At 40.6% G+C, this 26,716-nt stretch overlaps 2 protein-coding genes across 6 annotated transcripts in view; one reads left to right on the top strand and one right to left on the bottom strand.

Annotated features, from left to right (window-relative positions):
• Window positions 1–12,884, bottom strand: part of SON (SON DNA and RNA binding protein) — a 32,348-nt gene extending 19,464 nt beyond the window's left edge. For 3 of the 5 annotated variants that reach the window (XM_045540578.1, XM_045540579.1, XM_045540580.1), the window contains exons 1-3: window positions 12,727–12,884; window positions 9,215–9,381; window positions 978–6,881 (exon numbers count right to left, since the gene is read on the bottom strand). In XM_045540578.1, the coding sequence (XP_045396534.1) occupies window positions 978–6,881; window positions 9,215–9,381; window positions 12,727–12,803 (6,148 nt within the window). In that variant the 5' untranslated portion in view covers window positions 12,804–12,884. The remainder of the gene's footprint in view (window positions 1–977; window positions 6,882–9,214; window positions 9,382–12,726) is intronic. The other 2 variants (XM_045540577.1, XM_045540576.1) reach the window with 1 other exon arrangement.
• An 896-nt stretch (window positions 12,885–13,780) lies between these two features.
• GART (phosphoribosylglycinamide formyltransferase, phosphoribosylglycinamide synthetase, phosphoribosylaminoimidazole synthetase) overlaps window positions 13,781–26,716 on the top strand; it is a 28,015-nt gene continuing 15,079 nt past the window's right edge. Inside the window, exons 1-10 of the mRNA XM_045540575.1 lie at window positions 13,781–13,811; window positions 16,648–16,832; window positions 19,628–19,723; window positions 20,211–20,385; window positions 21,584–21,695; window positions 22,764–22,832; window positions 23,504–23,629; window positions 25,002–25,089; window positions 25,465–25,550; window positions 25,742–25,910. Of these exons, the coding sequence (XP_045396531.1) occupies window positions 16,688–16,832; window positions 19,628–19,723; window positions 20,211–20,385; window positions 21,584–21,695; window positions 22,764–22,832; window positions 23,504–23,629; window positions 25,002–25,089; window positions 25,465–25,550; window positions 25,742–25,910 (1,066 nt within the window). The 5' untranslated portion in view covers window positions 13,781–13,811; window positions 16,648–16,687. The remainder of the gene's footprint in view (window positions 13,812–16,647; window positions 16,833–19,627; window positions 19,724–20,210; window positions 20,386–21,583; window positions 21,696–22,763; window positions 22,833–23,503; window positions 23,630–25,001; window positions 25,090–25,464; window positions 25,551–25,741; window positions 25,911–26,716) is intronic.

Genomic DNA, 26,716 nt, shown 5'->3' with positions numbered 1-26,716 from the left:
TGGGATGATAATATATTATCCATATTTATTGCAGATAATCATCCATTATCCATCAAGTTTTAATCATCTCTAAACACTACTTAAAATTTGAGGGGTTTTTTTTTTTTTTTTTTTTTTTGATAGTCTCACTGTGTCACCGGGGGCAAGAGTGCAGTGGCATCACCATAGCTTACTGCAACCTCAAACTCCTGGGTTCAAGCCATCCTCCTGCCTTAGGCTCCCAAGTAGCTGGGACAAACCACAACACCTGGCTAATTTTTCTATTTTTAGTAGAGACAGGTCTCGCTCTTGCTCTGGCTGGTCTCACTCCTGACCTCAACCAATCCTCGCGCCTCGGCCTCCCAAAGTGCTGGGATTACAGGCGTGAGCCACTGCGCCCGGCCAAACATTTATTTTTAAAGTAGAACAGATTATTAAATATCACTGATCTAATAAATTTCACTTACTTTAGCTAGTATCACCCAACCAGTTAAATAACTCCCCCCACGTGCAAAATTCCCTACTCACTCCCATTATCAACTGTAACAATCAGAATTACCTTCACAAATATTTAAGTTCTATATGGCCATTTTAAGATGTTAACTTATTAAAAAAGAAACATTGTAATTTTAGGCTTATTTGCAAGGATGTATGTTGGAAAATAACAATCTGAACATATATACTAGCCTTGTTTTTCATGTAACTGGACTTCCACATCTGCTTCTGCTGTCCATTTTTAGTCATGGCAAGGTGACCAAAGCAAAATAAAACATCCAAGTATGGAAAAACCTTGATTCTAATTATATTCCAAAGCAAGTCTTCCAACTCCAATTACAATACACTTATCTCTAAACTTTCTTATGAGTTTTTAACCATAAAAATTTAAATATAAAAATATATACCCTAAACCAGTAACCCAAAATATTTCATTTGACTGAAGATCAGAAAAAAATCAGGTTTAAATCATTCTCTATTACAATCATAATAGAATGACTCACCCAAATCTGTCAGACGTTTGGGTGATCTGCCTCTTTCAGAAGACCTAGATCTTTTACGACGGATAGGAGATCTACTGAACCTTCTTCTCAAGGGTGTTCTTGATCGCCTCAATCTGACAGGGGATATACTGAAGCTTCGTCGTCTTCCCACAGACCTTGATCTTCTTCGACGGCTGGGGGTTCTGCTCCTGCGGCTTGGGGTGCGGCTTCGGCGGCTGGGGGTTCGGCTTCGGCGGCTCGGGGTGCGGCTCCTGCGGCTGGGGGTGCGGCTCCTGCGGCTAGGGGTGCGGCTCCTGCGGCTAGGGGTGCGGCTCCGGCGGCTGGGGGAAATGCTAAAGCTCCTTCTTCTACCCACAGATCTAGACCTTCTTCGACGACTCGGAGTGTGACTCCGACTCCGACGACTTGGGGTACGACTTCGAGCTCTAGCTGTTTTCCGGTTATCCCTGGAACTTGATCTTTTTCTTTTTCTTTCCCGAGACTTGGATCTGTGCTTTGGAGATCTTTTGCGCTTCTCTTTTGATACAGATCGTCTTCCTCTAGACTTTGATCTTGACCTGCTGCTCCTCCTCCTACGTCTTGAACGTGACCGTGAACGTGTTTGAGAGCGATGAGACTTGGACTTAGAGGATCTCTTCCTTGCCCTAGAACGAGATTCACTGGTTCGCTTGCGTGATTTGTGTTCAGAAGACTTGGAACGCTTACTTCGAGATCTTAATGAAGAGTCTCTTTTCTTCTCTTTCTCACCTTTGTCACGGTTTTTATTTTTCTTGCTTTTTTCATGTGTGTCCTTAACTTTTACAAATATTTCATAATCATCTTTTTCCTCTGAAGAAGACTCTGAAGCTCTTTCTGTCATACTAATTACAACTGGACTGGCAGCAGATTTGTCACGTTCAACTTCACTTGCTAGCAAAGGTCCTTCAATACCAGCTCTAAGGCTTGTAAGACGTTCCATGTCCTTAGGAAGTAATGGTCTTACTAAATCTGCTTCATTAATATCCTCAATGTTGGCAGAAAATACTGAATCAGATATCTCTTTAGTAGGGAGAGGTACTTCTTTTTCAACTCCACTTGTTTCTTTAGGGCTGAGAGCTACTGCAGATGTCTGGTCACTCTCTTTTAGAGTTAATGGTTCTTCTGTATCCTTACTAACAAGGTTATTACTAGATGGTAAATCAAGATGAATGTCTTTAGCAGGCAAAGGTCCTTCTATGTCAGCTTCACTACCACCACTGGGGCTGGTTGAAATTACCATGTCATGTTCAGTATCTTGAGTAGCTAAAGATACTTCAACATCATATTTATTAACTGAACTGAGAGTAGATGCTGTGATAAATTCAATACCCTTACTAGTTCCCACTGCATCAGGTTCCAGAGCTAGAGGACCAGTAGAAGATAGAGTTTCTCCTGTATCTGCTTCACTGACACCAGGGTAAGTACCCAATACTTGGCATTGTTTAGTCTCATCGCTGGGTAAAATTTTCTCTTCACCAATTTCACCAACAGAACCAGTGCTAGCAGCAGACACTGTATTATGTTCCACTTCTTTACCAACCAAATGATTATTTATATTAAGGTCTATACTTATTCCACGTTCACTTTCATAAGAGTCACTTTTCAAGTGTCCTTCATGTGGCTCTTCACCCAAATGCAATGGAATCTCCTGCATACCAATCTCTGGAGCAAGATTTTGATCACCAGATAGTAGAGTCATTCCTTTCATAACATGTGATGAGGACATAACACTAGACTCCAGTATCATTGGTGGAGACTCCATAACCATTTCAGTTGATATTACTTGAGTCTGCTCCGAGACAGTCACAGCAGGCTCTGAAATTGTCACAGTGGATTCCTGGACAGAAACAGATGGTTCTGAAACAATCATAGCAGGTTGAAGGACTGACACTGCTGGTTCCAGGACAGGCACAGTAGGCTCCAGGGCAGAAACAACTGGCACAGGAATGGTAACATGCTCTGCCTCAGCCACAACCAGAGGCTCGGGAATGGCCATGGCAGGAGGCTCCGAGACAGCCATAGGCAGAGGCTCTGGGACGGCCATGGCTGGAGGCTCTTGGACGGTCATGGCTGGAGGCTCTGGGACAGCCATAGCCGGTGGCTCCAGGATGCTGCTCTCTGCTGGTTCTGGAATAGTTACTGCTGGCTCCAGCAAGGACATAGGTACCTCTGAGGCAATATGCCCTGAAGCTCTCGTGGAATCAAATGTTTCTGCCGTCTCTGACATAATAGGAGGCTCTGATATTAACATAGTTGGTTCAGCTGACATTATGGGAGTTTCAGACACCACACACGTCACTGGTCTCTCTGGAATAATTTCATGTTCTTCTGCTACTACCGTCGACTCTACAGGTGTTGACATAACTGAAGATTCTGGCTCTAGCAGTGGTTCTGGAACAGTCACGGCAGCCTCTGATGCTGCTAACACTGAAGGATCTGATGCTGACAATGAATAATTAGCAGGCACTGCCGAAGACTCTGAAATCTCACTTTGACTCACAGGAGGTTCAGCCTGCAATACAGACTCTTCAGGAGGTAATGATGGCACCTCTGTAGGCCAAGTATTTTCAGCTGTTAATTCTGACTGCTCGGTGGGTAATCCTGGACCCTCTGGTGGCTCCTCAGGAGGCAACGGTGGTGTCATTGGTGGCTCCTCAGGTGGCAATGGTGGCATTGTTGGGGGCTCTTCAGGAGGCAAAGGTGGCACCATATATGCCTCCGTGTATGTATCAGTGTAAGAATCAGTATAAGAATCAGCAGCCATAGACATCATTGAACGATCAGCAGTGTAAGATGACATCATAGATCGGTCAGCTGCAGAGTACGATGACATCATAGACCGGTCAGCAGCAGAGTATGACGACATCATAGACCGGTCGGCACCCATGGACATCATCGATCGATCAGCCATTGGGGACATCATGGAGCGCTCATAGGCTGACATCATAGAGCGTTCATAAGCTGACATCATGGAGCGCTCGGCCATAGGAGACATCATAGAGCGCTCATAGGCTGACATCATAGAGCGCTCATAGGCTGACATCATAGAGCGCTCAGCCATAGGGGACATCATAGACCGCTCATAAGACATCATAGAGCGTTCATAAGATGACATCATGGAACGTTCTGCGGCATAGGACATCATCATAGAACGTCTAGATGCTAACATCAGGGGTCTAGGTGCTAACCTGTATGGCCTGGGTGCTATTCTATAGGACCTGGGTGCTATCCTATAGGGTCTAGGTGACATCCTATAGGGATCAGGAGTTAGTCTGTAGGGATCATGGCCTAATCTATAGGGGTCCTGTCCTAACCTGTAAGCATCATGACCTAATCTATAGGGGTCATGACCCAACCTATAAGGATCCTGAGCTAACCTGTAAGGATCCTGAGCTAACCTATAGGGATCAGGAGATTTTGAACCCAGCATAGAAGAATCTTGGGTACTAGACGCTAACATCTGGGCATCCATGGTGCCAGACGCTAACATCTGAGCATCCATGGTGCCGGAAGCTAACATTTGAGAGTCCATAGTGCCAGACGCTAACATCTGGGAATCCATGGTGCTGGTTGCTAACATCTGGGAGTCCATGGTGCTGGTTGCTAACATCTGGGAGTCCATGGAACTGGTTGCTAACATCTGGGAGTCCATGGAGCTGGTTGCTAACATCTGGGAGTCCATGGAGCTGGTTGCTAACATCTGGGAGTCCATGGAGCTGGTTGCTAACATCTGGGAGTCCATGGAACTGGTTGCTAACATCTGGGAGTCCATAGTGCTAGTTGCTAACATCTGGGAGTCCATGGAGCTAGTTGCTAACATCTGGGAGTCCATGGTGCTAGTTGCTAACATCTGGGAGTCCATGGTGCTAGAGGCTAACATCTGGGAGTCCATGGTGTTGGACGCTAGCATCTGGGAATCCATGGTGTTGGACGCTAGCATTTGGGAGTCCAAGGTGTTGGATGCTAACATATGGGTCTCCATGGTGTTAGAAGCTAACATATGGGACTCTTGGGCCATCAAGGGATCCACTCCTACTGTTACAGAAGTCTCCCCCACTAATGTAGTAGGCAGCTCCTGTGCTACCGTATTATAGGATTCCAGCGCTGTCGTCGAGGGCACCTCCAGGGACTGCGACACGGTCATCGTTGACAGCTCCGATGTTGTCACCACAGACTGAACAGAGATCTCCAGCGCCACAGTTGCCACAGGTTGCCCAGGCAACTCTGGCGCCCCAGGCTGCCCTGGCAACTCCAGCACCCCTGTTGCCAGAGGCTGCCCCAAAAGCTCCAGTGCTCCAGCTGCCCCAGACTGCCCCGAGAACTCCAGTGCCCCAGTTGCCATGAGCTGCCCAGGCAACTCTAGTGCCCCAGTTGCCACAGGCTGCCCTGACAACTCCAGTGCCCTAGTTGCCGAAGGCAGCCCTGGCAACTCTGGCACCCCAGTCACCGAAGGCTGCCCCGGCAACTCCAGCGCTGTCGTTGCCACTGGCTGTCCTGGCAACTCCAGCACCATCGTTGCCTCAGACTGCCCCAGCAACCCTGTTGCCGTTGTCACCTCAGGATGCCCAGGATGTTCCACCGTTGTCATCCCCACAGGCTGCTCCAACTCTGTCGTCGTCACAGGTTGTTCGGTCAACTCCATTGCTACTGTTACCGCAGGCTGCTCTGGCAACTCTACTGCTGCTGTCACCACAGGCAACCCTGGCAACTCCTGTGCCATCACAGGTGGTTCTGGCACCTCCTGTGGTGGCTCCAACCCCATGGATGGTGCTGGAAGCCCTGGCAATTCCTGTGACAACTGTTGCACTGGTGTCACAGAGGGCCCCAGCAACTCGGGCACTGCTGTCGCAGGGGGCCCTGGCAACTCAGGCACTGGGGTAGAAAGGGGCCCTGGCAACTCTGGCACCGGGGTAGCAGAGGGCCCAGGTAACTCCAGCACTGGAGTCACAGAGGGCCCCTGCAACTCCGGCATGGAGGTCGCAGGTGGCCCCGGCAACTCCATCGCTGAGGCCACCGACGACTCCGGCAACTCCAACGCTGTGGTCTTAGGCAGCTCCATCAACTCCTGCGGTCTTGTCATGGATGAATCTGCAATCTCCGACGGTACTTCTTCGGGCTGCTCTGGCAATCTTTGCGCTTCAGTTGCAGATGACTCTGGAAAATCCATTGTTGTTGATGTGCTTGGCTCAGGGTACACCTCAGAAGGTGTCTCTGATGATACCACAAGGGTTTCTGATGGCTCTAATACTTTTACTACTGGGGGCTCTACCAACATGATCTTTGATGGCTCTGGAGATGTGCCCTCCAAAGATTTCAGCACAGACTTCATCTGATACTCCGACATTGTTACAACTGGCTCAGATGACTTCAGCACCACTGTCGGAGTAGGCACTGGTGCCGCTGCAAAGGAATCCAGAATCTTTGTCATGGATGGTTCCAGCATTACTGTCACAGACTGTTCTGTGATTACTGATGTAGATGCAACTGACAGTTCTGCAGTTTGTGCATCTGGCTTCAGAGTTTCTACGATGTGCGGCTCTGACACCTCCATTGATACTATAGGAGATTCTAGCACAATTGCAGGGGATTCACTGGTCTCAGATAGGACAAATGCTCTTGTAGTATGCTCCAGTGCCATTGCTGAAGGTTCAGAATCAAACTTTAAAAAGGAATCAGATTCTAAATCTATGTTCCCATCGTGATGAGATTTCGGCTTTGACTCAGATTCTTCTGGCTGTCTTTTATATTTTTTTTCTTTTTCTTTCTTCTTTTTCTTCTTTTTGTTTTTGTGCTTTTTATGCTTCTTTGACTTTTTAGTGGGAATTTCATCAGTAGGATCTGTTTGTACAGATACACATCTACTTTTTCTGGAGGCCTCTTTCAAGTCTGAAAGTAACAAATTAATTTTGTCAGACATTCCCCAAAGTAGATTTAAATAAATCATATAAATCCACAATTACATTCCATGCTAACACAACACAGTATAATACCTCTTATTAAACAAAAAGTTATCAAATAAACAATTTTTCATAATCCATTTAATCTGACTGCAACTTTTCCAATTATTTCTTTCTACACTAAAACCTAAGTTAAAAATAAATACTTTCTTGCTTTGACTGGTAGAAATAAGAAGAAAAAAAAATAAAATAAATAAATAAAAGATAAAAACAACAATAAATAAATATATAAATATATAAATAAATAAATAAATAAATACTTGGCCGGGCGTGGTGGCTTATGCCTATAATCCTAGCACTTTGGGAAGCTGAGGCCGGTGGATCGTTTGAGCTCAGGAGTTCGAGACCAGCCTGAGCAAGAGCGAGACCCCGTCTCTACTAAAAATAGAAAGAAATTATATGGACAGCTAAAAATACATATATAGAAAAAATGAGCCGGGCACGGTGGTGCATGCCTGTAGTCCCAGCTACTTGGGAGACTGAGGCAGGAGGATTGCTTGAGCCCAGGAGTTTGAGGTTGCTGTGAGCGAGGCTGACGCCATGGCACTCTAGCCCAGGCGACAGAGTGAGACTCTGTCTCAAAAAAAAAAATAAAAAATTAAATAAATACTTAAGTTTATCACTAAAACTTACTTAGAATTATATTATGTTTCACTTAATCCTATTAAAATCATTATTTCCTCCAGCTCTCAAATTATAGCAAATTACTTTTAAAATACGTTTATTGATCAATATATTTCATGTTATTAGTTGTTATAATTCCTATTAAAAATACTCACATTAAATAACTTTTGTGATTATTTTATTAACCCCCTTTATACAGAAAGCAACGTGGCACTGGCTCTGGAACAGACTGCCTGCTTTTAGATCCTGAATCAATCCATTACTTACTAGATGAATGGCCTTGACCAAATTACTGACACACTGTGTCTTCCAGAATCAGAGAATGAAATGAATTAAAACATGCAAAGTCCATCGAACAATGCCTGGCAACTAGTAAGCTTTCAGCAAAGGTTAATGATAGCTTTTAGATAGGATACAAATACCTGAACAACAAATAAAAAAGCATCAATAAAGAATTCAAGTTTTATCTTATCACACCTATGTTACATGCCAATAAAAGTAACATCTGTCCCCCAATACTCTTCAAAAACTACTACAAAATAAATTTTAAAATGTTTCTATTTTAGAAAATAATAAAGTGATTTCGGGGAGGAAATTCTTACAGCCCTTAACATGTAACTTCATAAGATTTCAATATGCATCTTCTAAAGAGAAGGTAGTTTATATTCCACTTTACAAGCAGATGGGATTTAATGCCAATATCAAATTAGATAAATCTTAGGGATCCTAGAAAAAGTTGATCAGGTATCGTAGCTATTAAAACTATGCAAAAAAATAAACCAACACACAAGACATATGCCGAAGCAAAACTAATCACTTTCTATTAATTGTTTATTTCATAATAACAAATTTAGCTAAGTTATACCTCAATCAAAAAAAGATTGTTAGATTGCCTGGATTACTTAACTATCCAGATTAAAAAAAAAGAAGAAGAAAAGAAAAGAAAGAAAGGTTGTTAGAACCATGACTCTAAGCATGGCTAAAGTCTGTGCTTTTTAAATCACCCTATGAAAGAGAAAAACAAACCCCAAACCTAATTCCATAACTAAACGAAGATAACGACTGTTATTTTTGTAGCTTATCATAAATCCTTCATTTCTAAACATCAATTATTTAATCAATTCCAAAAAAGGTAAATATCCAAGCAATGATTGTCCTCCATTCATTGCACTTTTAAGTGGGGTGAATGCAAAAACAAGAGAACCCCTAGGATTGGACTTTAAAATAAAACCTCCAAAGGTATGTTTTTAAAATCACTGGATTTGGTCCAGGCTAATATACCTTCCAAAACTGACATTTACATAATTGTTCAATGAAAACCCTCATTCAAATTCCTGGTATTGAGAAACTGAGACAAATAAACTGAAACTCAATCAAAACTAAACCAGATAAAGATAAAAATTATATTCCACCAACAAAGCAAACAAGTTACATCAATGTTCATGTTTCAGCATAATTATATATTCAAACAAGGATTTAAACAAGACTTCAGTAAATCAATTAAACAAAAACTTATATTTACTGAAGTTTTAGATTTAATGAACATTTTCAATGTTCAAAAAATAATATTATTGGCCTTCAAATTTCAAAAAAAAAAAATCTTAAATATTTTGAGACGACTAATTATCTCCAACTTACCTGGCTTATATCGTAGTTCGGTATCTAAGACCCCAGAAAGTACTTCCTCTATCTTCTGTACTATTTCTTCATTTGGCAGGCTCCTGGCAGAGGCAGCTGCATCACCCGCAGGGTTTCCTTCAATAGGTGTATTTGTTTCACCATTCAGCTGGCCTTCGTTCCTTCCACTTGACATGAAAAGTTATCAAACTTCATTAATATTTTATCACACTATACAATAAATCAACAAATTAGTATTAATAAACCAATTAATTGAAATAATCATGTATTATATCGTCCAGACATTTCACCCTTTCTCTATTTCAGGTATTTTCTACTAATGATGCTTCCTCAACACTACTTATATTTAGGACATTTTCATCTTTAGACAATTACTTAAGAGTTTTCAGAACTGTGAAACCTAAGTCTTTAAAACAGGTTTCTAAGTATACCCTTTTTTAAATAAAATAATTCCACAGATCTAACTTGAGGCTTTTGGTTACCTATATATTTCTCTCAGGGGAGAAAAATTAATAAGACTCCAATCACAAATCCAAAGAAAAATATACGACCTAACATTATGGTAGAAAGCATGGCCACAATAAAGCCACACCTGCACATAAGCCACAATCATCATCTGTAGTTATCAAGGAACACAAAAGTTGGCTATAGGCACACTGAGTAAAATGGGTAACTTGTAACCTCTGTTCAGGTACAGACTGTTACTGAAATACCATAAAGTATAAAAAGAAAAATATATTGATATAATTTTTAACGAATAATCAAAAATCTTGGCATTATGAAATTTCTGGTGTTCAAAAAAACTCACACAGACTTGGACAAGTGGCAATTCATTTCTACTAACAGTAAAAATGATGGATGGCTGTTAATACATTTTCAATTTACAGGGCCAGGAGAATCTTGACATAGATAAGAACATGTCATTCACGTAGTCATTTTTACAATTTTTGTGTAAATATGCAAAATTGTAAAAAATCAATTAATTTCTACAACAGCCCAAATTTTAGCATCAATTTTAGCTAAGTAAACAGATTATGCTCCAACACCTGATAAGTCTAAATATTCAAACACACAAAAACTCAGTAGTTAATGTTATTAAGGAATATTTGGTTTTCTAATACAATGAATCATGTAAAATAATAATTAACATGTACTGACTAGTGTCATACTATTCTACATTTTTAAAAACTCATTTAATCCTAACAAAACTTTAAGATCACCACTATTATTCTGATTTTATAAATGAGGAAAATGAGGCACAGACAAGAAACTTAGCTGCTGGTCACATGGCTACTAAGAGGTGATGGTGGTATTCAAAACCAGAGCACATGCTTTTACCATCCACATACAATACTTAAATAATTTAATTATCTAAATATCGGCCTCATTACCCACACTAATTTATATAAAAAGAGGTGAGAAAAAAAGAAAAAACAGCTCACTGAAAGGGCAAATAATCAAAAATTTGTTTTTAGACTGATAATGCATTACATGTTGTTTTAGGAGAAGCTGCACATTCCTCTAATAATAAACTGCTTTGGGGGCCAGGCACAGTGGCTCATGCCTGTAATCCTAGCACTCTGGAAGGCAGAGGCCGGTGGATCGTTTGAGCTCAGGAGTTCCAGACCAGCCTGAGCAAGAGCGAGACCCCATCTCTACTAAAAATAGAAAGAAATTACAGGGACAGCTAAAAAATATACATATAGAAAAAATCAGCCTGGCAAGGGGGCGCATGCCTGTAGTCCCAGCTACTCGGGAGGCTGAGGCAGGAGGATTGCTTGAGCCCAAGAGTTTGAGGTTGCTGTGAGCTAGGCTGACGCCAAGGCACTCTAGCCCGGGCAACAAAGTGAGACTCTCTCTCAAAAAAGAATAATAATAAAAATAAACTGCTTTGTCTAATATTCTTTTTAGGTAGTTTTCCTAGAGCACTTTAAACTTAGGCGCTTATACACAAACAATTATCATAGCTTTAAAAATCAGAAAAGTAACTATGATTGTGAAAAGTCAGTTTACAGCAAAGTAATCATGATTCCATCTCAAAGCTATCAGGATGTTAACTGCAATTACCGAAAAGCAATGAAATAATTTCAAACTATCAAAATACCCAACAACGTATTCCTACAGTGGAATTCTATACAGCCATGAAGAATGTCCACTGAGACTGTGATGGACAAACTTGTTCACATTATCAGTTGGAAAAACAATCAATACAAAACAAGTGATCACATTTCACATAACATAAAAAACACGTGGAAAAAATTAAAACATCAATAACTGATGGTTTTTTGGTTTTCTTTTCTCCTTTCTGTATTTTCTAAATTTTCTACAATAAAACTCATTTTCTAAAAGACTGGCTTTTTAAAAAGCTATATGAACAAAGCTTATGAAACTAAGCAAACACAACTACTTATTACACACAACTATTTTATATCATTGCCCTAAAAACCCTATATTACTCTTGGGCACTAAGTTTACAATTGGTTTTCAGCCTCAGCCCATTTTCAAATTCAAGTATTGCTCTTGCTCTCAACTTTTAAAATACAATTAGCAAACATCTGAACTCGGAACAAATATTTATGTTCCAAAATCTGTTTCATACCTCTGTACTTTAAAGAAATGAGTATCTCATACAACATGAAAATAAACACAACGAACACTGAAAAATATGACCCATACTATTATCCTTTCTGAGAAAGCAACCACTTCTCTCAAAATCTCTCCCCCTTCAAATTTCGTGGAACCAAGGGCAATTTATGTAAAGTCTAGCAGAAACGACAAAAATAGCGTGTTGGTCAAATTTGTCAACTGGAGCAGGGACAGCAAGAAAAATGGACCTACAAAGTACGCTTTCCACTGGCTAAAATTAATCATTAGTACTTCAAAGTCCCCTTACATCCTCAACTCAAATATTTTATCAGATAGTGACTACTAATGTGAACTGTTTTAATTTAAATCTGTAATCTACTAGAATGGTACCTGGTGGAAACCGCAGAACACTAGGGCCCGAATAATCTAATTAGTGGATTCAGACCCCCCAAACGATCCGAAGCTTGCAATAATAAAGCGGATTTAAGATTACCCCAGAAACGGCCGTTAGAGACCCTTTCCGGTCATAGGCACTGGCCGGCGAAATCCGCGGAGGCGGAGAGGGGGAGGGGAAACGCGGCGGAGGAGGAGCTGAAGAGGGAACCAGGCCCGTCCCCGGTGGACAACCAGGCCTACAAGTAGCTAAACACTGGGGGGGGGAACCAAACGGGAGAGAAGGGTGAGCATCTTAACTCGGTTCTAAAAGAGAGTCCGGAGTTACCTCGGGAAAGGCGAAGTTCCTCGAGGGGGAAGGAAGGGAGCGGGCGGAAGGTTGGGGGGGGGCCGGAAAATGGATACCAGGCCCAGGCGGGGCCGTAGCGGGGCCTGAGCCGAGGAACGACAGCGTCTCTGAAGAAAGGCGTCATGGAAGGCTAGATGGGGCCCTAACGGTCCGTTGGGAGCAGAAGAGTCTGGGAGGCGTTTACCTGGAAAGTTCCTGTTGAATTTCCCGGAATTTACTGACCACGAAAGACCTAAAAATCTGCTCGATGTTGGTCGCCATGGCGTCCGCTCCGTTCTCTCAACTCCTCCTCGCTAGTCCTCCAGGCTCCCAGCATGCCTCGGAAGAAGGCGCAGCAGCCAATTCAGTCTCTCTCCTTCCTGATTGGCTCTTATGGGAGCGCCCGGACCGGCACGCTCCACAGACGGGCCAATCAGTGAGCACGGCCCCGCTCTCCTCCGCTGTTTCTGAGCGGCTGGGGTAGAGGTGCTGACGTTTGCGCCGCGCACGACTGTGTCCGCCATGTTAGTGTCTGACGCAGGCGCCATTACAGGAGAAGTCTCTCTTCAGGCGGCTGTGTTCTCTTAAGTTGTCAGTTCCCAAAGGTGTTTAGGCGATTTAAGAGGATTACTGTAGTGATTGACCGCCTAAGATAAAAGGCTATGAGGAAAGGGAGCGAGATAGGCAACATGGTGTTTGACACAGGGCTTCCAAGTTTGCGGGTGGCGCCAAGTTCTGTTTCGTCAAGGAGTTGCATCCGGGGAAGAACTAATCAGCCCAGCCCACCCCGCCTCCCCCGCATTGTGGTGCGAATACTAAGCACACGTTTTTATCCCGTGTCTCTCCCATTGCATCCTATAATCGGCTCTTTTTTTTGTCTTAGCAATAGGTTAGAGGTCCTGAGAGACCAGCGTTCAAAGACTGGGTGCGTTTTAGTTTTGTCCGGAGCCAAGCGTGTCACGAGATTTTGCCCGCAGTAGCTGGTCAGTTCTGACCGTGAGGAACAGCGCACCATTGGTTAACCATGGCTTTAGCATTTGGGCGCTACCACTCGCCAGCGTTCGGGACGTTACGTGGCACCGCACACTACTGTTAACATTACAAACGTGCCAGGGCTTTGGTGGCTTTGCTGGGGAGCAGGCTGCAGCCGCGCCCGAGGGCGGGAGGGAGTCGCGCCGGTCGCCGGCCAATGGGGAGGCGGAGCCCGCGGCGGGGCGGGGCGCCCGGGCGGCCCCGCTGGGCCGACTTCCGGCGAGTGGGCAAGTGCGAGTGGTGTGGCCGCCTGGGCCGGTGCGTAAGCCCTCTCCGCTTTTAAATGAGTGCGTTTATGCTTTGCTTGGGGGATTTAATATCAGAAACTGAATGAAACTGTAGGAACCGGTTTGACTGTAGAAATTCTCATCTTATTTTTAGATGTGGTGGACGGGGGTTGGCCATGTGCTTTTGACTTCTTACTATTTGATTTATCACTTTCCCTGCTTTGTAAGCTCTCAAGGCGTTTTTGTGTCTGTATGCTTTTTTAGGCCATACCTTAAATTGGTGTATTTATATTTTTTCCCTGGGCTCCCATTGTTTCTGGCAGATTATTTGGTCCACTTTTGTAATTGATCTCTATTTTATTCACCAAATCTTTGGAAATGGCTTTATCTGGCTCTTTTTCTTTATAATGTTACCCATTCGGATGACTGAGGCCCAAGGAAGTCAGTTTAAGTCCCCCAAGGTCTCCCTGCTAATATGGGGCGGGGGCTCAACCCAAGCCTAAGCACTCTGACTCTAGAGCACAGGCTTCCTTACCACACGTGATGTAGATTCCCTCAGCCTGGTCAGTAATGCTATTTCAGTGATCCACTAGAGTAAATAGGAAAATTTTCCTACACTGCTGCTCTTATTCAAACTAAAGATGTAATGTTTGCTCTAGACTTATTTCAGATATATTTCAAGTAAAATGTGTTTTCCATTAAACTAAAATTGTTTTTCCTTCTTATACTATAATTTAGCAGTGTTTTATCCTTCCTGAAATTTTTAATAATCATTTCAGTTGTTAAGAGAATCTGCACTGTAGGAGGTCGAGGCAGGATTGCTTAAGGAATTCCAGACCAGGCTGAACAAGAGCAAAACACCATCCATACTAAAACTAGAAAAATTTGCCTGGAGTCTTGGGGGCCTATAGTCCCACCTCCCCCCGGAGCTCCTCGGGAGGCTGAGGCAAGAGGATCACTTGAGCCCAGGAGTTGGATGATTATGATTAAGCCACTGCACTCTACCCAGGGCAGCAGAGCCAAGAATCTGAAGCCAAATAGCACTGGTTGGAATCCAAGCTCCACCTACTCTTAGCTAGGTGACCTCCTGCAAATTAACCTAACTGGGCCTCCATCTCTTATCTGTAAAGTGGTGATAGTAACCTCAAAATTCTGGTAAAGGTTACTTGAGGTAATTCATGAAAAAAATTTAGAATAGCACCTGGCACAAGGTAAGTGCTCGAAAAATGTTTTATATATTATCAGGTTAAATTTTTCTTTAAATATGTAATTCTAGCATCTCACAGGAAGTTATGGATTTTAGTTTTCTTTTTCTGTTATCAGTTTGCATTCTGGAAACAAAGTAAATGTATTCTGAAAATTAGTAAGTTAGTGTAACAAACTGTTCATTCCTTTGGCTTTTTTTTTTTTCCTATTAAAATAATGACTTGAGAACTTGTTTCTATCCCTTAAGTATGAATTTAGGTAAAAGTAAAAATAAGATATAACAAGTTAGCACTTACTACTGCTGAGTGCTAGGAATTGTACTTATTTATAAAAGTCATTTCAATTAATCCTTACATAGCCAAGGTCACACTGCTAGCTTGAGTGGAGAGATAGCTATTGTATCCATCCTGCTCAGACTCAAATGCCAGAACTAAAGTTAAATATGTTCAAGTTTTATTTTTGTGTTCTCTACCAATGTTCTAATGTGTCGTACTACTTAAATCAGGAGTCAGCAAACTATGGGCCATATGCCAAATCCTTCTGCCACCTACCAACCAAATAAGAATGGTCAAAAACGTAAAAGGAAAAAATAGTGTTTTATGGCACATGAAAATTATAGAAAATTCAAATTAGAGTGTCCATACATAAAGTTTTACTGAAACAGAGTCTTGCTAACTTGTTACAAACAATGATCTCTGGCCCACTGCCTGTTTATGTCAATGAAGTTTTTCTGGACATTGACACATTCATCCATTTATGTGTTGTCTACGGTGCTTTCATGCTTCAATGGCAGAATTGAGTAGTTTTGACAGAGACCATATAGCCATCAAAAGCTGAAAATATTCATTATCTGACCCTTTACAGATAAAGTCTGCTTAACCCAGTCTTCAGTATTTCAATTTATGATGTCTTTAAAGTCTATTATCTATCAGATCTCCCATGGTTTAAGAACAGACATTTTAAATTTTGGGTGTAAATTTAAAACATCAAGATTCATTTTTTTCTCAACTAAGGCTTGATAATTATATCTTCTAAAAGTGAAACCCAAAGAAGGGAGATTATTCATAGGATATTATTTAATCAGATAAGGAGCTAAGTCACCATTTGACTCCAGACCCTAGCTTTCTAGGTCAGTCTGCCTTCTTTTTAAAATACCTCCCTTGACTGGGCACGGTGGCTCATGCCTATAATCCTAGCACTCTGAGAGGCCAATGCGGGAGGATCGCTTGAGCTCAGGAGTTCGAGACCAGCGTAAGCAATAGCAAGACCCCATCTCTACTAAAAATAAAAAGAAATTAACCAGACAACTAAAAATAGAAAAAATCAGCCAGGCATGGTGGCACACACCTATAGTCCCAGCTACTCGGGAGGCTGAGGCAAGAGGATCGCTTGAACTCAGGAGTTTGAGGTTGCTGTGAGCACTCTAGCCCGGGCAACAGAGCAAGACTCTGTCTCAAAAAAAAAAAAAAAAACCATAAAATACCTTCATTACCCTTATGACTGCAGTCATATATCACTCAAATTATGATTCCCAATTTTTCAAAAATGAATTGCCAGATGAAAATATCCTTTGTATAAGTACAAATGATTACTTAAATCATATTTAGAAATCATGATTTCTAAAATAATGTACATTCTAAACTGTGGTTTTCTTTCTGCAGGTTTTTTTTTTCCTTTTGAATTTCTGCTTTACAGACAGCAATGGCAGCCCGAGTACTCATAATTGGCAGTGGAGGAAGGGAACATACACTGGCCTGGAAACTTGCACAGTCTCATCACATCAAACAAGTGTTGGTTGCCCCAGGAAATGCGGGCACTGTCTGCTCTGAAAAGATTTCAAATACTGGTAATCATGTTTTAAAGTAGGGAGTGATAAGGCTGGGCGCGGTGGCTCACACTTATAATCCTAGCACTCTGGGAGGCCGAGGCGGGAGGATCGCTCAAGATCAGGAGTTTGAGACCAGCCTGAGCAAGAGCGAGACCCCGTCTCTACTAAAAATAGAAAGAAATTATATGGACAGCTAAAAATATATATATAGAAAAATTAGCCGGGCATGGTGGCGCATGCCTGTAGTCCCAGCTACTCGGGAGGCTGAGGCAGGAGGATTGCTTAAGCCCAGGAATTTGAGGTTGCTGTGAGCTAGGCTGATGCCACGGCACTCTAGCCCAGGCAAAAGAGTGAGAATCTGTCTCAAAAGAAAAAAAAAAAGTAGGGAGTGATAGTCATTATGTGTTAGTGTTAAAACTGTCAACCACATCTGTCCTTTATAATAATAAAGGTAGATTGCTATTCAGTATGAATACTTTCCTTAACCTTAAAGTTTATGTGGTAATTTGAATAGTTGCCATGTGTCATAAACTTAAGATACCCTATTGTTCAGGATGTGGCATTTTCTTATCTTGGATTATTTTAAACTTTATGAAACATCTGTTGGAAAAATAAGTGCCTAATACAGGTTAAAGGCATTTTGATGTGTATTTTTGGAAATGAAAAGTTGAACAGTACTATCAAGTGTAAGTCCTAACAGTTCTGACTCCATAATAGATTTTAACCCTTACCTCTTTAACTGGTAAAAATTAAAAAATGACCAGTTCATACACTACATTAAACTCTTTAGTCGTTTCCCTTAGTGCTTAGAGTAAATTTTAAACTCCTTACCATGCCTTACAAAGTCCTATGTGCAATCTGTCTTCTGCCTGCCTTTCTAAGAGCCTGATCTTTTATATCCTTTTTTTCTCTTTTCACTGTATTCTCTCCATGCTGTCCTACCAATTTCCCAAACAGAGATAGCTGCCTTGGACTTTGTTTTTTTCCCAGCCCCTACTGTGATTGGCTCCTAATCCTTCATTGTCCAACTTAAATGTCGCTTCCTCAATGAGGTCTTTCCTAAAGTTTCTGACTAAAGCAAGTGTCCAACCCCCATTTCATTTGTTTGTCGTCATGAACCATTGTCTGTGTTACTTATTTTTACTTTTGTCTATCTCCTATCTTCCTTTCTCCCACTAGAATATAAGGTCTAGAATGTAAGCTCCATTAGGACAAGAAACTCATCTGTCTTGTTCTGCATTGTGTGCACAGTGCTTGTGGAGAGAAGAACATAGACCCAACAAGTCACAAACTGGGAGGAGATAGTTGTATGTATGTAAGGCCAAAAATAATAAGAAAAGGGCAAATTAGAAAATATCTACTTTCCTGGGATCTTAGCTCTAGAGTGAGGTATTGTATCTGTTTATTGAAGAATTGGCACATCTTATCTATGTACAATTGAGGTCCTACAGGAAAGGCCATAAAAATCTCCTAAGACTGTCATGAGACTGCTACCATGTGCAGCGACTGAGGTTAGGTGTGATCTCTTGTTGCCATCTGCTTTACTGATTTGCTTGGCCCTGCTCAGCCCGTTTGTGTTTGGAGCTCCTTATCATATGCAGGCAGCAGCCGTAAATTGAGAACTCTGCCCTTTCTGGACTTGGACCCTATACAGTAGTTCCCCTTTTTGTGCAGTTTCACTTTTCCACAGTTTCAGTTACTTGCAGTCAACTGTAGTCCAGAAATATTAAATGGAAAATTCCAGGAATAATTTGTAAGTTTTAAATTTCATGCCTTTCTGAGTAGCATGATGAAACCTCATGCCAACCCACCCAGGACACAAATAATCCCTTTGTCCAACGTTTCCATGCTGTATAGGCTACCCACCCATTAGTAACTTAGCAGTCCTCTCTGTTACCAAATTAACTGTTATAGTGTCTCAGTGCTTGTGTTCAAGTAACCCTTATTGTACTTAATAATGGCCCCGAAGCACAAGAGTAGTGATGCTGGCATATAGTTAAAGTTGTTTTATTTTATTATTAGTTATTGTTAATCTCTTAGTATGCCTAATTTATAAATTAAACTTTATCACAGGTATGTGTGTATAGGAAAAAACATAGTGTATATATACGGTTTAGTACTATCTGCAGTTTCTGGCATCCAGTGGGGGTCTTGGAGCATAGCCTCTGAGGATAAGGAGGGACTGCTGTACATCATAAATACCACATCTTGCCACCTTGTACCCATGTGCACAGTGATTGGAGACTTCAGCTGAGTTAAGAACGGTGGTCCAGATACAGAGTATAGAGCCAACCCATGTTTAGTATGTAGTTAATCCTACTGCTAGTTGCTTAGAACTCCATAGAGAAAGAAAATTTACCTGGCTCATGGGTTGGAGAAGAGAGCTATATCTTTAAAATCATCATTCAGTTTTCTTAGCTTAAATAGCTCTGCCTCAAAGAGGCCCTTCCTGACTCAACCAGAAATAGCCTCTCAATTCACCTCCTATCAAATTTGGTTATTTTTTTCATGTTTGCTATTTTTTGTTTGTATATTTATTACCCAGCATTCAACACTGGTGACATGAACACCATAGTCAAGAAGGTACTTTCTGGCCCTTTGGGAGGTTTACTGATATTTTCATCTAACTGGCTACAGTGATAGCAAAAAACTAAGCTTTGTTGGTTAGCTGAATGCACTCTACTCTGAATTTCGTTTGGTGAAACTACCATCTGTACCAATAAAAAAAAACCAAAATTAATAGGCATGCTAAAGTATAGTACTTAGTTTTTTAGCAAGACATTTAGTTAAACAATGTTTGTTTCTGTTCACAGCCATCTCGATCAGTGACCACACTGCCCTTGCTCAATTCTGCAAAGATGAGAAAATTGAATTCGTAGTTGTTGGACCAGAAGCACCTCTGGCTGCCGGTAAAGTTCATTTCTGTTTATTGTTACAGTATATTCAGTGCCAACAGGAGCTTAGGGATCATCTAATCCAATTCATTCTACAGATGAGGCCTTGTAATATACAATAATATGACATTGGGAAAAAGAGCTTTTACCTTCTTGAAATTTATGTATTCTAGCTGCCCCCCCCCCCCCGCCCCAAACATCAGTAATGTAATGAGTTAGAGATCAAATTTGCGGCCGTGGGAAACATTTTATATGTCTTTATTGTGCTCTAGCTTGGTGTCTATTTAATAATCCATATAGTCAAATGTAACAAATGTGTATTTAAATAACATGTCAGTAGCATTTTGTTTATATCCAGTAGACAACATGAAAACCTAACTATCATCTGCCACCAGTCATCTACCTTGTCTAGACATAGATATAGTCCAGTGCTAATTTGTTTTAAATCTGAAAAGCCCCAGAGAGACCTTGATTCACCTGAGGCTACTGTTTGCATCAATAGGAATTGTTGGGAACCTGTCATCTCTAGGAGTGCGATGCTTTGGCCCCACAGCAGAAGCAGCTCAGTTAGAGTCCAGCAAAAGGTTTGCCAAAGAGTTTATGGACCGACATGGAATCCCAACTGCACAATGGAAAGCTTTCACCAAACCTGAAGAGGCCTGCAGCTTCATTATGAGGTAGGTAGAAGTCCACCTGTGAAGGGCAGTTGTTTTCTTGCAGTATTTAATTGTACATGATAACTTTTATGTTGAAAATATAATTCTAGGATCTTAGGCTATCATGAGTTTATAGTAAGATAATTACAGGGAAAAACATTTTAAAAATTCTCAATAAATAGGTAGGTCGTCTTTTTCCAATACCAAAATAAAATGGTATTTCTTTTTTTTTTTTTATCTTACTCAGCAGTTCCATTTACTGAATAAAAGGATTCTCTGTGCATATATAGTTTATATGATCTTGTGGTCTTGCAGAAGGATAAAATTTTTAATATTTACTACTGAGCAGTTCCTAGGGAAAAAATACACTTGGTTCTGCAGTTGTGTACTCTTTTCACAGCCAAATTGACAAACACAGTGGCATCTTACAACATAAAGTATATTGATTTTTGTCATAAATAATTAACCAGAGTGAGGAATCATCACTTGGTCATCTGCCACCACTACTCTGATTCTGAATCTTAAAATTAACATCCTTTGTTCTCTATTAGATGGAAAACATTGAGCAGTTAATGAATGTTAGTAGATACATGCCTTTGCCCTTTTTTTGTTGACACTTCTTCCTGCTACCTGGTATATTTTCCTTCCAGTTGGGTCAGTTTCATTCTTTATTCATTCTTCATCCTACAGGGTTTCTTAGGCACTGAATATTATTATTTCCTAGTAGCCAGATGCCTTGGGTAAGTAACAGTTTTGTTACTTACTTTGGGTAAGTCTCTTTCCAGATCCCCTGTCCCATTTGGTAGTTTCTTATATGTACTTCCAGAACCGGTCTGTGTCTCTGTGCTTACGTTGGTTTTATACACCTACATCTACTTGAATGAGAGTATAATTCACTACTTTGTATCTTAAAGATTATTTCATATCTACTTTATACATTTGTTTATTTGTCCAAAGATTTTTGCTTGTGTGATCTTACAGTAAGCAGAAAAAGCAAGATTGTGTAAAATGTACTGTATGATTGCAACTATAAAGGAATTCATAGGGGAAAAAAACTTTTGTTGGGAAATACATCAAAATGGTGTTGGAATAATCAGTGATTTTTTTTCTTTCTGCTTTTCATTTGCTGCGATAGCATATCATTACAAAATCACAAAGCATTTTAAAATTTTGAGTTGTAAGGGTTTATTAGACATTGAAGATTGCTCTGTCTTCACAGTGCGGACTTCCCTGCTTTAGTTGTGAAGGCCAGTGGTCTTGCAGCTGGGAAAGGGGTGGTTGTTGCAAAGAACAAAGAAGAGGCCTGCAAAGCTGTACAGGAGATCATGCAGGTAGGTGGATTCTTCTGAAAAAGTTTAGTTTTCTGTTCACACTGGCTGAATACTCTTTTAAGTTAACAAAATACTCCTCAAGATAAGGAAAGCCTATCTTGCAAACACACAAGTAAATTATTTTTCATAATATATATTAAAATCCATCTCTAAAAAATGGTTATTACAGATCTACATTGATGACTAAACCGTGCTTCTATTCTTTTGAAGTAAATTCTAACATCCTTTGTTGCCTGCTACTGAAAGGTAGAAAATCCTCAGACTATAGAACATATAAATAAATTCTCAAACCATACTTGAGGATAGAAGTATTTGTCCCATGTGTCCCATGGCTAAAAGAAGTAAAGCGATGAATAAATATACCGTGTTTTTCTCCTGTGATCCATCTTGGTTGTTGTGGAGTTTCTCCTCTCATAGAAATCTACTTTCACATGCATGCTTTAAGATAATTATTATAGGCAAACATATGTAAGGATTAAATGGTGATGGTGAAAACATCTCTTTTCTCTGTGCCTTATTTGAAACTGGAAAGCGAAATTCTCAAGAGAATATTAGTAATGTGTTCATTTCATCTGTGCCAGGGCTACATCATTACCACATTAAAAATAAGAAATATTAGGCTGGGCGAGGTGGTTCATGCCTGTAATCCTGCCACTCTGGGAGGCTAAGGTGGAAGGATAGCTTGAGCTCAGGAGTTCGAGACCAGCCTGAGCAACAGTGAGACCCCCGTCTCCATTAAGAACTGAATAAATTAGCTGGGCATGGTGGTACATGCCTGTAGTCCCAGCTACTCAGGAGGCTGAGGCAGGAGGATCACTTGAGCTCGGGAGTTTGAGGTTGCAGTGAGCTATGATGATGCCATTGCACTCTATCCTAAGGCAGTAAAGTGGGAGATTCTGTCTCGAAAAAGAAAAAAAATATTTATGCTTCTTTGAGTTTTTCAGAAAGGGAAAGAGAAGTGACGATACTCGCATATTGGTTCATAATACAAATCGTGGACAGTATCAGAAGTCAACTACGTAAATAGTAAAAGCTTACCAAGTTTCTGTTTTTCAAACCTACAATTAGGAGAAAGCTTTTGGAGCAGCTGGAGAAACAATTGTCATTGAAGAACTACTTGAAGGAGAAGAGGTGTCTGTATGTATAGTCATCTTTTTGGCTTCTATAAAGCATAAAAAGCTTTTATCTCATTTATATGCCCCCAAAAAGACTTGATTTGTTGTGTTTGCTTCATCTAAAAACATAAACCCAGCAGTTACAAAGGAATTTGTATACAATTAGTATTTGGGATGCAAATTAAAAAAGAATTCATCTTCTTTTAGTCATCACCAGTCTATTAGGGGCATTCGGACTTATGTCACACATAATTAAGATTCTGGATTAATTCAGACATTCATGTTTTTTATTTAAAATTCAGTTTATTATATGATTAGTTGTGGAATAAAGTCACCTTAAGTCAAGTTTTAATGCCTGGGAGCTTAAAGTGGGGGAAAGGTTGAAATGTTTTACTTTGACAATAGCTTGATTTATCAAAAGAGAAGGGTAGAATCTGAAGGAAAAAAGAGAGAGAGAATAGCTTGGTTTTTACATAACCTATCTCAAAAGTGACAAATCCTTCAGAAGTTGAGTATATAAGATCTTATGATTCTTGATGTAGGTAGCTTGAGGTTATTGATGTTTCAATTCATTTTTCTTCAAAAAAAATTTTCCTCAAAGAAGAGTTAAAGTGTATCTAATTTGCCGTAGTAAATTATTTTTTTTTACTTTTTAGCATTTAACATAGGCAGACTATTTTGTATTCTCTACAGTGTCTGTGTTTCACTGATGGGAAGACTGTGGCCCCCATGCCCCCAGCACAGGACCATAAGCGATTACTGGAGGGGGATGACGGCCCGAACACAGGAGGAATGGGAGCCTACTGTCCGGCACCTCAGGTACTTGCCAGAGGCTCTGCCGATATCTTGTGGTTATTGTTCGCTCCTCTCAAAGAGCTCTTAAATGATGCTTTTCTAATTTTGTTTTTTGTTTATTTCCATAAATTATATTATTAATCAGGAATTTGATTTTTGTATGAAATGAAAAGTATCCCTTCTGGTCTCTAAAACTAGCCTTATCTAAAACCCTTTGAAGAACTAAGTTAAGGCTGGACATGGTGGTTCATGCCTTAACTCTAGGGCCCGAGGCGGGAGGATAGCTTGAGCTCAGGAGTTAGAGACCAACCTGGGCAAGAGCTAGACCCTGTCTGTACTAAAAATAGAAAAATTAGCTGGGCAGGGTGGCATGCACCTGTAGTCCCAGGTACTTGGGAGGCTGAGGCAAGAGGATTACTTCACTGCAGGAGTTTGAGGTTTCAGTGAGCTATGATGACACCGCTGCACTCTACCCAGGGTGACAGAGCAAGACTCTGTCTCAAAAAAAAATAAAGAAAGAACTAAGTAAAGCCAATCTAGAGTATAGTATGGATTGAACAGATCCTCCCATGCCCTCCTCCGTACACCCAGTTTTTAACCCATGGGAGCCGATTACAGTCTGAACTCTGGACTCTAATTTAAACTCTAGACTCCAGAGTTATCATGTATTCATCTTTGGATATCCAGAGCCCAGCACAAAAGTGCTGTGTGTTTGATGAATTGAGAACCAAGTCAAATCACAATTTGTTCTGCTGATCTTTCTACTTCATGATACATAAATAATGTGTGTTTCCAAACAATTTCTGGAGAGTTTTTATAAGAAATCTGCATTGTTGCAATATATTATAAGTAGATTAGCACTCCAGAAAATCACCCATTCTTTTCATTGATGACACAATCATTTCTGCTAATATAGTGCTTTTTACATATTTTTCTTTTTTAAAAGATTAGAAACAAACCAAACTTCAATTTTTTAGACTTTATAAATGTTGAAACTACGATTTGGTAATAGTGATTTTAATATATAGAACTACTTCTGTGTCTAATTTTTACAGTTAAGTTTATAAACTCACATTCATAAGTATATAGGCTTATGAAACATGCATAGAGTATTCTGGAAGGATACAAAGGAGCCTCAGGGTGGGAGAGGACTTTTTTTATTTTTATTATGTTTCAGAAAACTATTTTTAGCAAGCTTTTTAAAGGGTGTATATTTTTGAAATCACAGAGCTAAAATACCTACTTGGTGGGGTCATTAAGAGGGTTGTAAAAGTTTAAATCCTTCAAGTTCAAAGTGCTCAGCCTATCTCAGAAAGTACAAAAAAAAAATTCTCCTTGTCCCATGCAATACAACTTAGATGATTTTTTAAATGAAATATTTCTGTGTGTTCCCCAGGTTTCTAGGGATTTGTTACTAAAAATTAAAAATATGGTTCTTCAGAGGACAGTAGATGGCATGCAGCAGGAGGGGACCCCATACACAGGTAAGCACTTTCATATTATTTTGGACATATTTATTTATAAAGTAAATTTCTACTTTATTTTAGATTTTTTTATAGTGACAGAGTCTTGCTATGTTGCTCAGGCTGGTCTTGAACTCCTAGTCTCAAGCGATCCTCCTGCCTTGGCCTCCCAAAGTACTGTGATTACAGGCATGAGCCACTGCACCCAGACTAGTTTTGATAAAACTTTTCCATTTTCTCTTTTTTTCACCACCACTTAATTGACCACTGTTGTAATGTTTATGATTTTTCCAAAATGTGAGTAATAGAGGTTAATATGGTAGATTTTATAATCGTAATACAATCCCTTAATTATAGATTTCTTTTCTCTCTCTCTCTCTTTCTTTTTTAATAAAGGTATTCTCTATGCTGGTATAATGCTGACCAAAGATGGCCCAAAAGTTCTGGAGTTTAATTGTCGTTTTGGTGATCCAGAGTGCCAAGTGGGTAACAATAATTAAAGATAAAAAAATACTCCTTTTTGAAGATGTGTGTTATTTTAATCTCAGGATTTATCAGCCTTGAAATAATTACCTTTGGGAAATACATGCAAGTTCTGTTAGTACCCCAGTGAATAAAATGTCTGAGGAAAACTAAAATTTATGTCAACTGCATGTTGATTGTGTTTTCCCAGGTAATCCTCCCACTTCTTAAAAGTGATCTTTATGAACTGATTCAGTGTACCTTAGATGGTCTGCTCTGCACATCTCTGCCTGTCTGGCTAGAAAACCAAACTGCCCTCACTGTTGTCATGGCAAGTAAAGGTTATCCTGGAGACTACACCAAGGGCATGGCGATAACAGGTGAACGTCGGGGAATAAGAGGTTGATTGCAATGTGACAAGTGACAGTGCCACAGCAGGCCTCCCCCTTCCCATGCTAAAGCCTTTTCCTATTCCTGGGTGTGAGGCCATCAGAAATCTTTCAGAGGGTCTTAACAAAACCACGTTGTTTGTTTGATACGTGTGTTCAAATATCCACAATTACTGTATTTAAAGAACCATCCATTTCCCTTCCTGCACAACGAAGACATAAGTGACCTAACCAAGTTTCCAGAGTATTACCCAGTGCACCCTTTCACTTCCACTCTCTTGGAGCCAGAGTGATAATGGGGCTCTATGAGAGGCAGAGGAACATTAGTGTAAACTACAGCAGTAAGATGTTTTTAGAGGAAAGATCTCTAAGTGATCACAAATGCATACAATCTTGTGTGGTTTGACCCCCCCCCAGTTTACCTATGGGGTACAGTGTACCCCATAGTCACTTGGATGGCAGAATTCAAATAGTTTCAAACATATATCCTCTTTTCCTTTTCTCTTTACAGGAGGTAAAACATCTAGTTAAATTATGTCAAATCAAACTGTTTAAAAATGCCAAATAAGTTCCAGTGCCAGCCGGGCACGGTGGCTCACGCCTGTAATCCTAGCACTCTGGGAGGCCGAGGTGGGAGGATAGCTCAAGGTCAGGAGTTCGAGACCAGCCCGAGCAAGAGCAAGACCCCGTCTCTACTAAAAATAGAAATTATATGGACAGCTAAAAATATATATAGAAAAATTAGCTGGGCATGGTGGCGCATGCCTGTAGTCCCAGCTACTCGGGAGGCTGAGGCA

Source organism: Lemur catta, chromosome 1 (assembly GCF_020740605.2).
Source record: "Lemur catta isolate mLemCat1 chromosome 1, mLemCat1.pri, whole genome shotgun sequence".
Classification (NCBI taxonomy): domain Eukaryota; kingdom Metazoa; phylum Chordata; class Mammalia; order Primates; family Lemuridae; genus Lemur; species Lemur catta.
The sequence above is the reverse complement of the archived record's forward strand: the minus strand, read 5'-3'. Positions and strand labels throughout refer to the sequence as shown.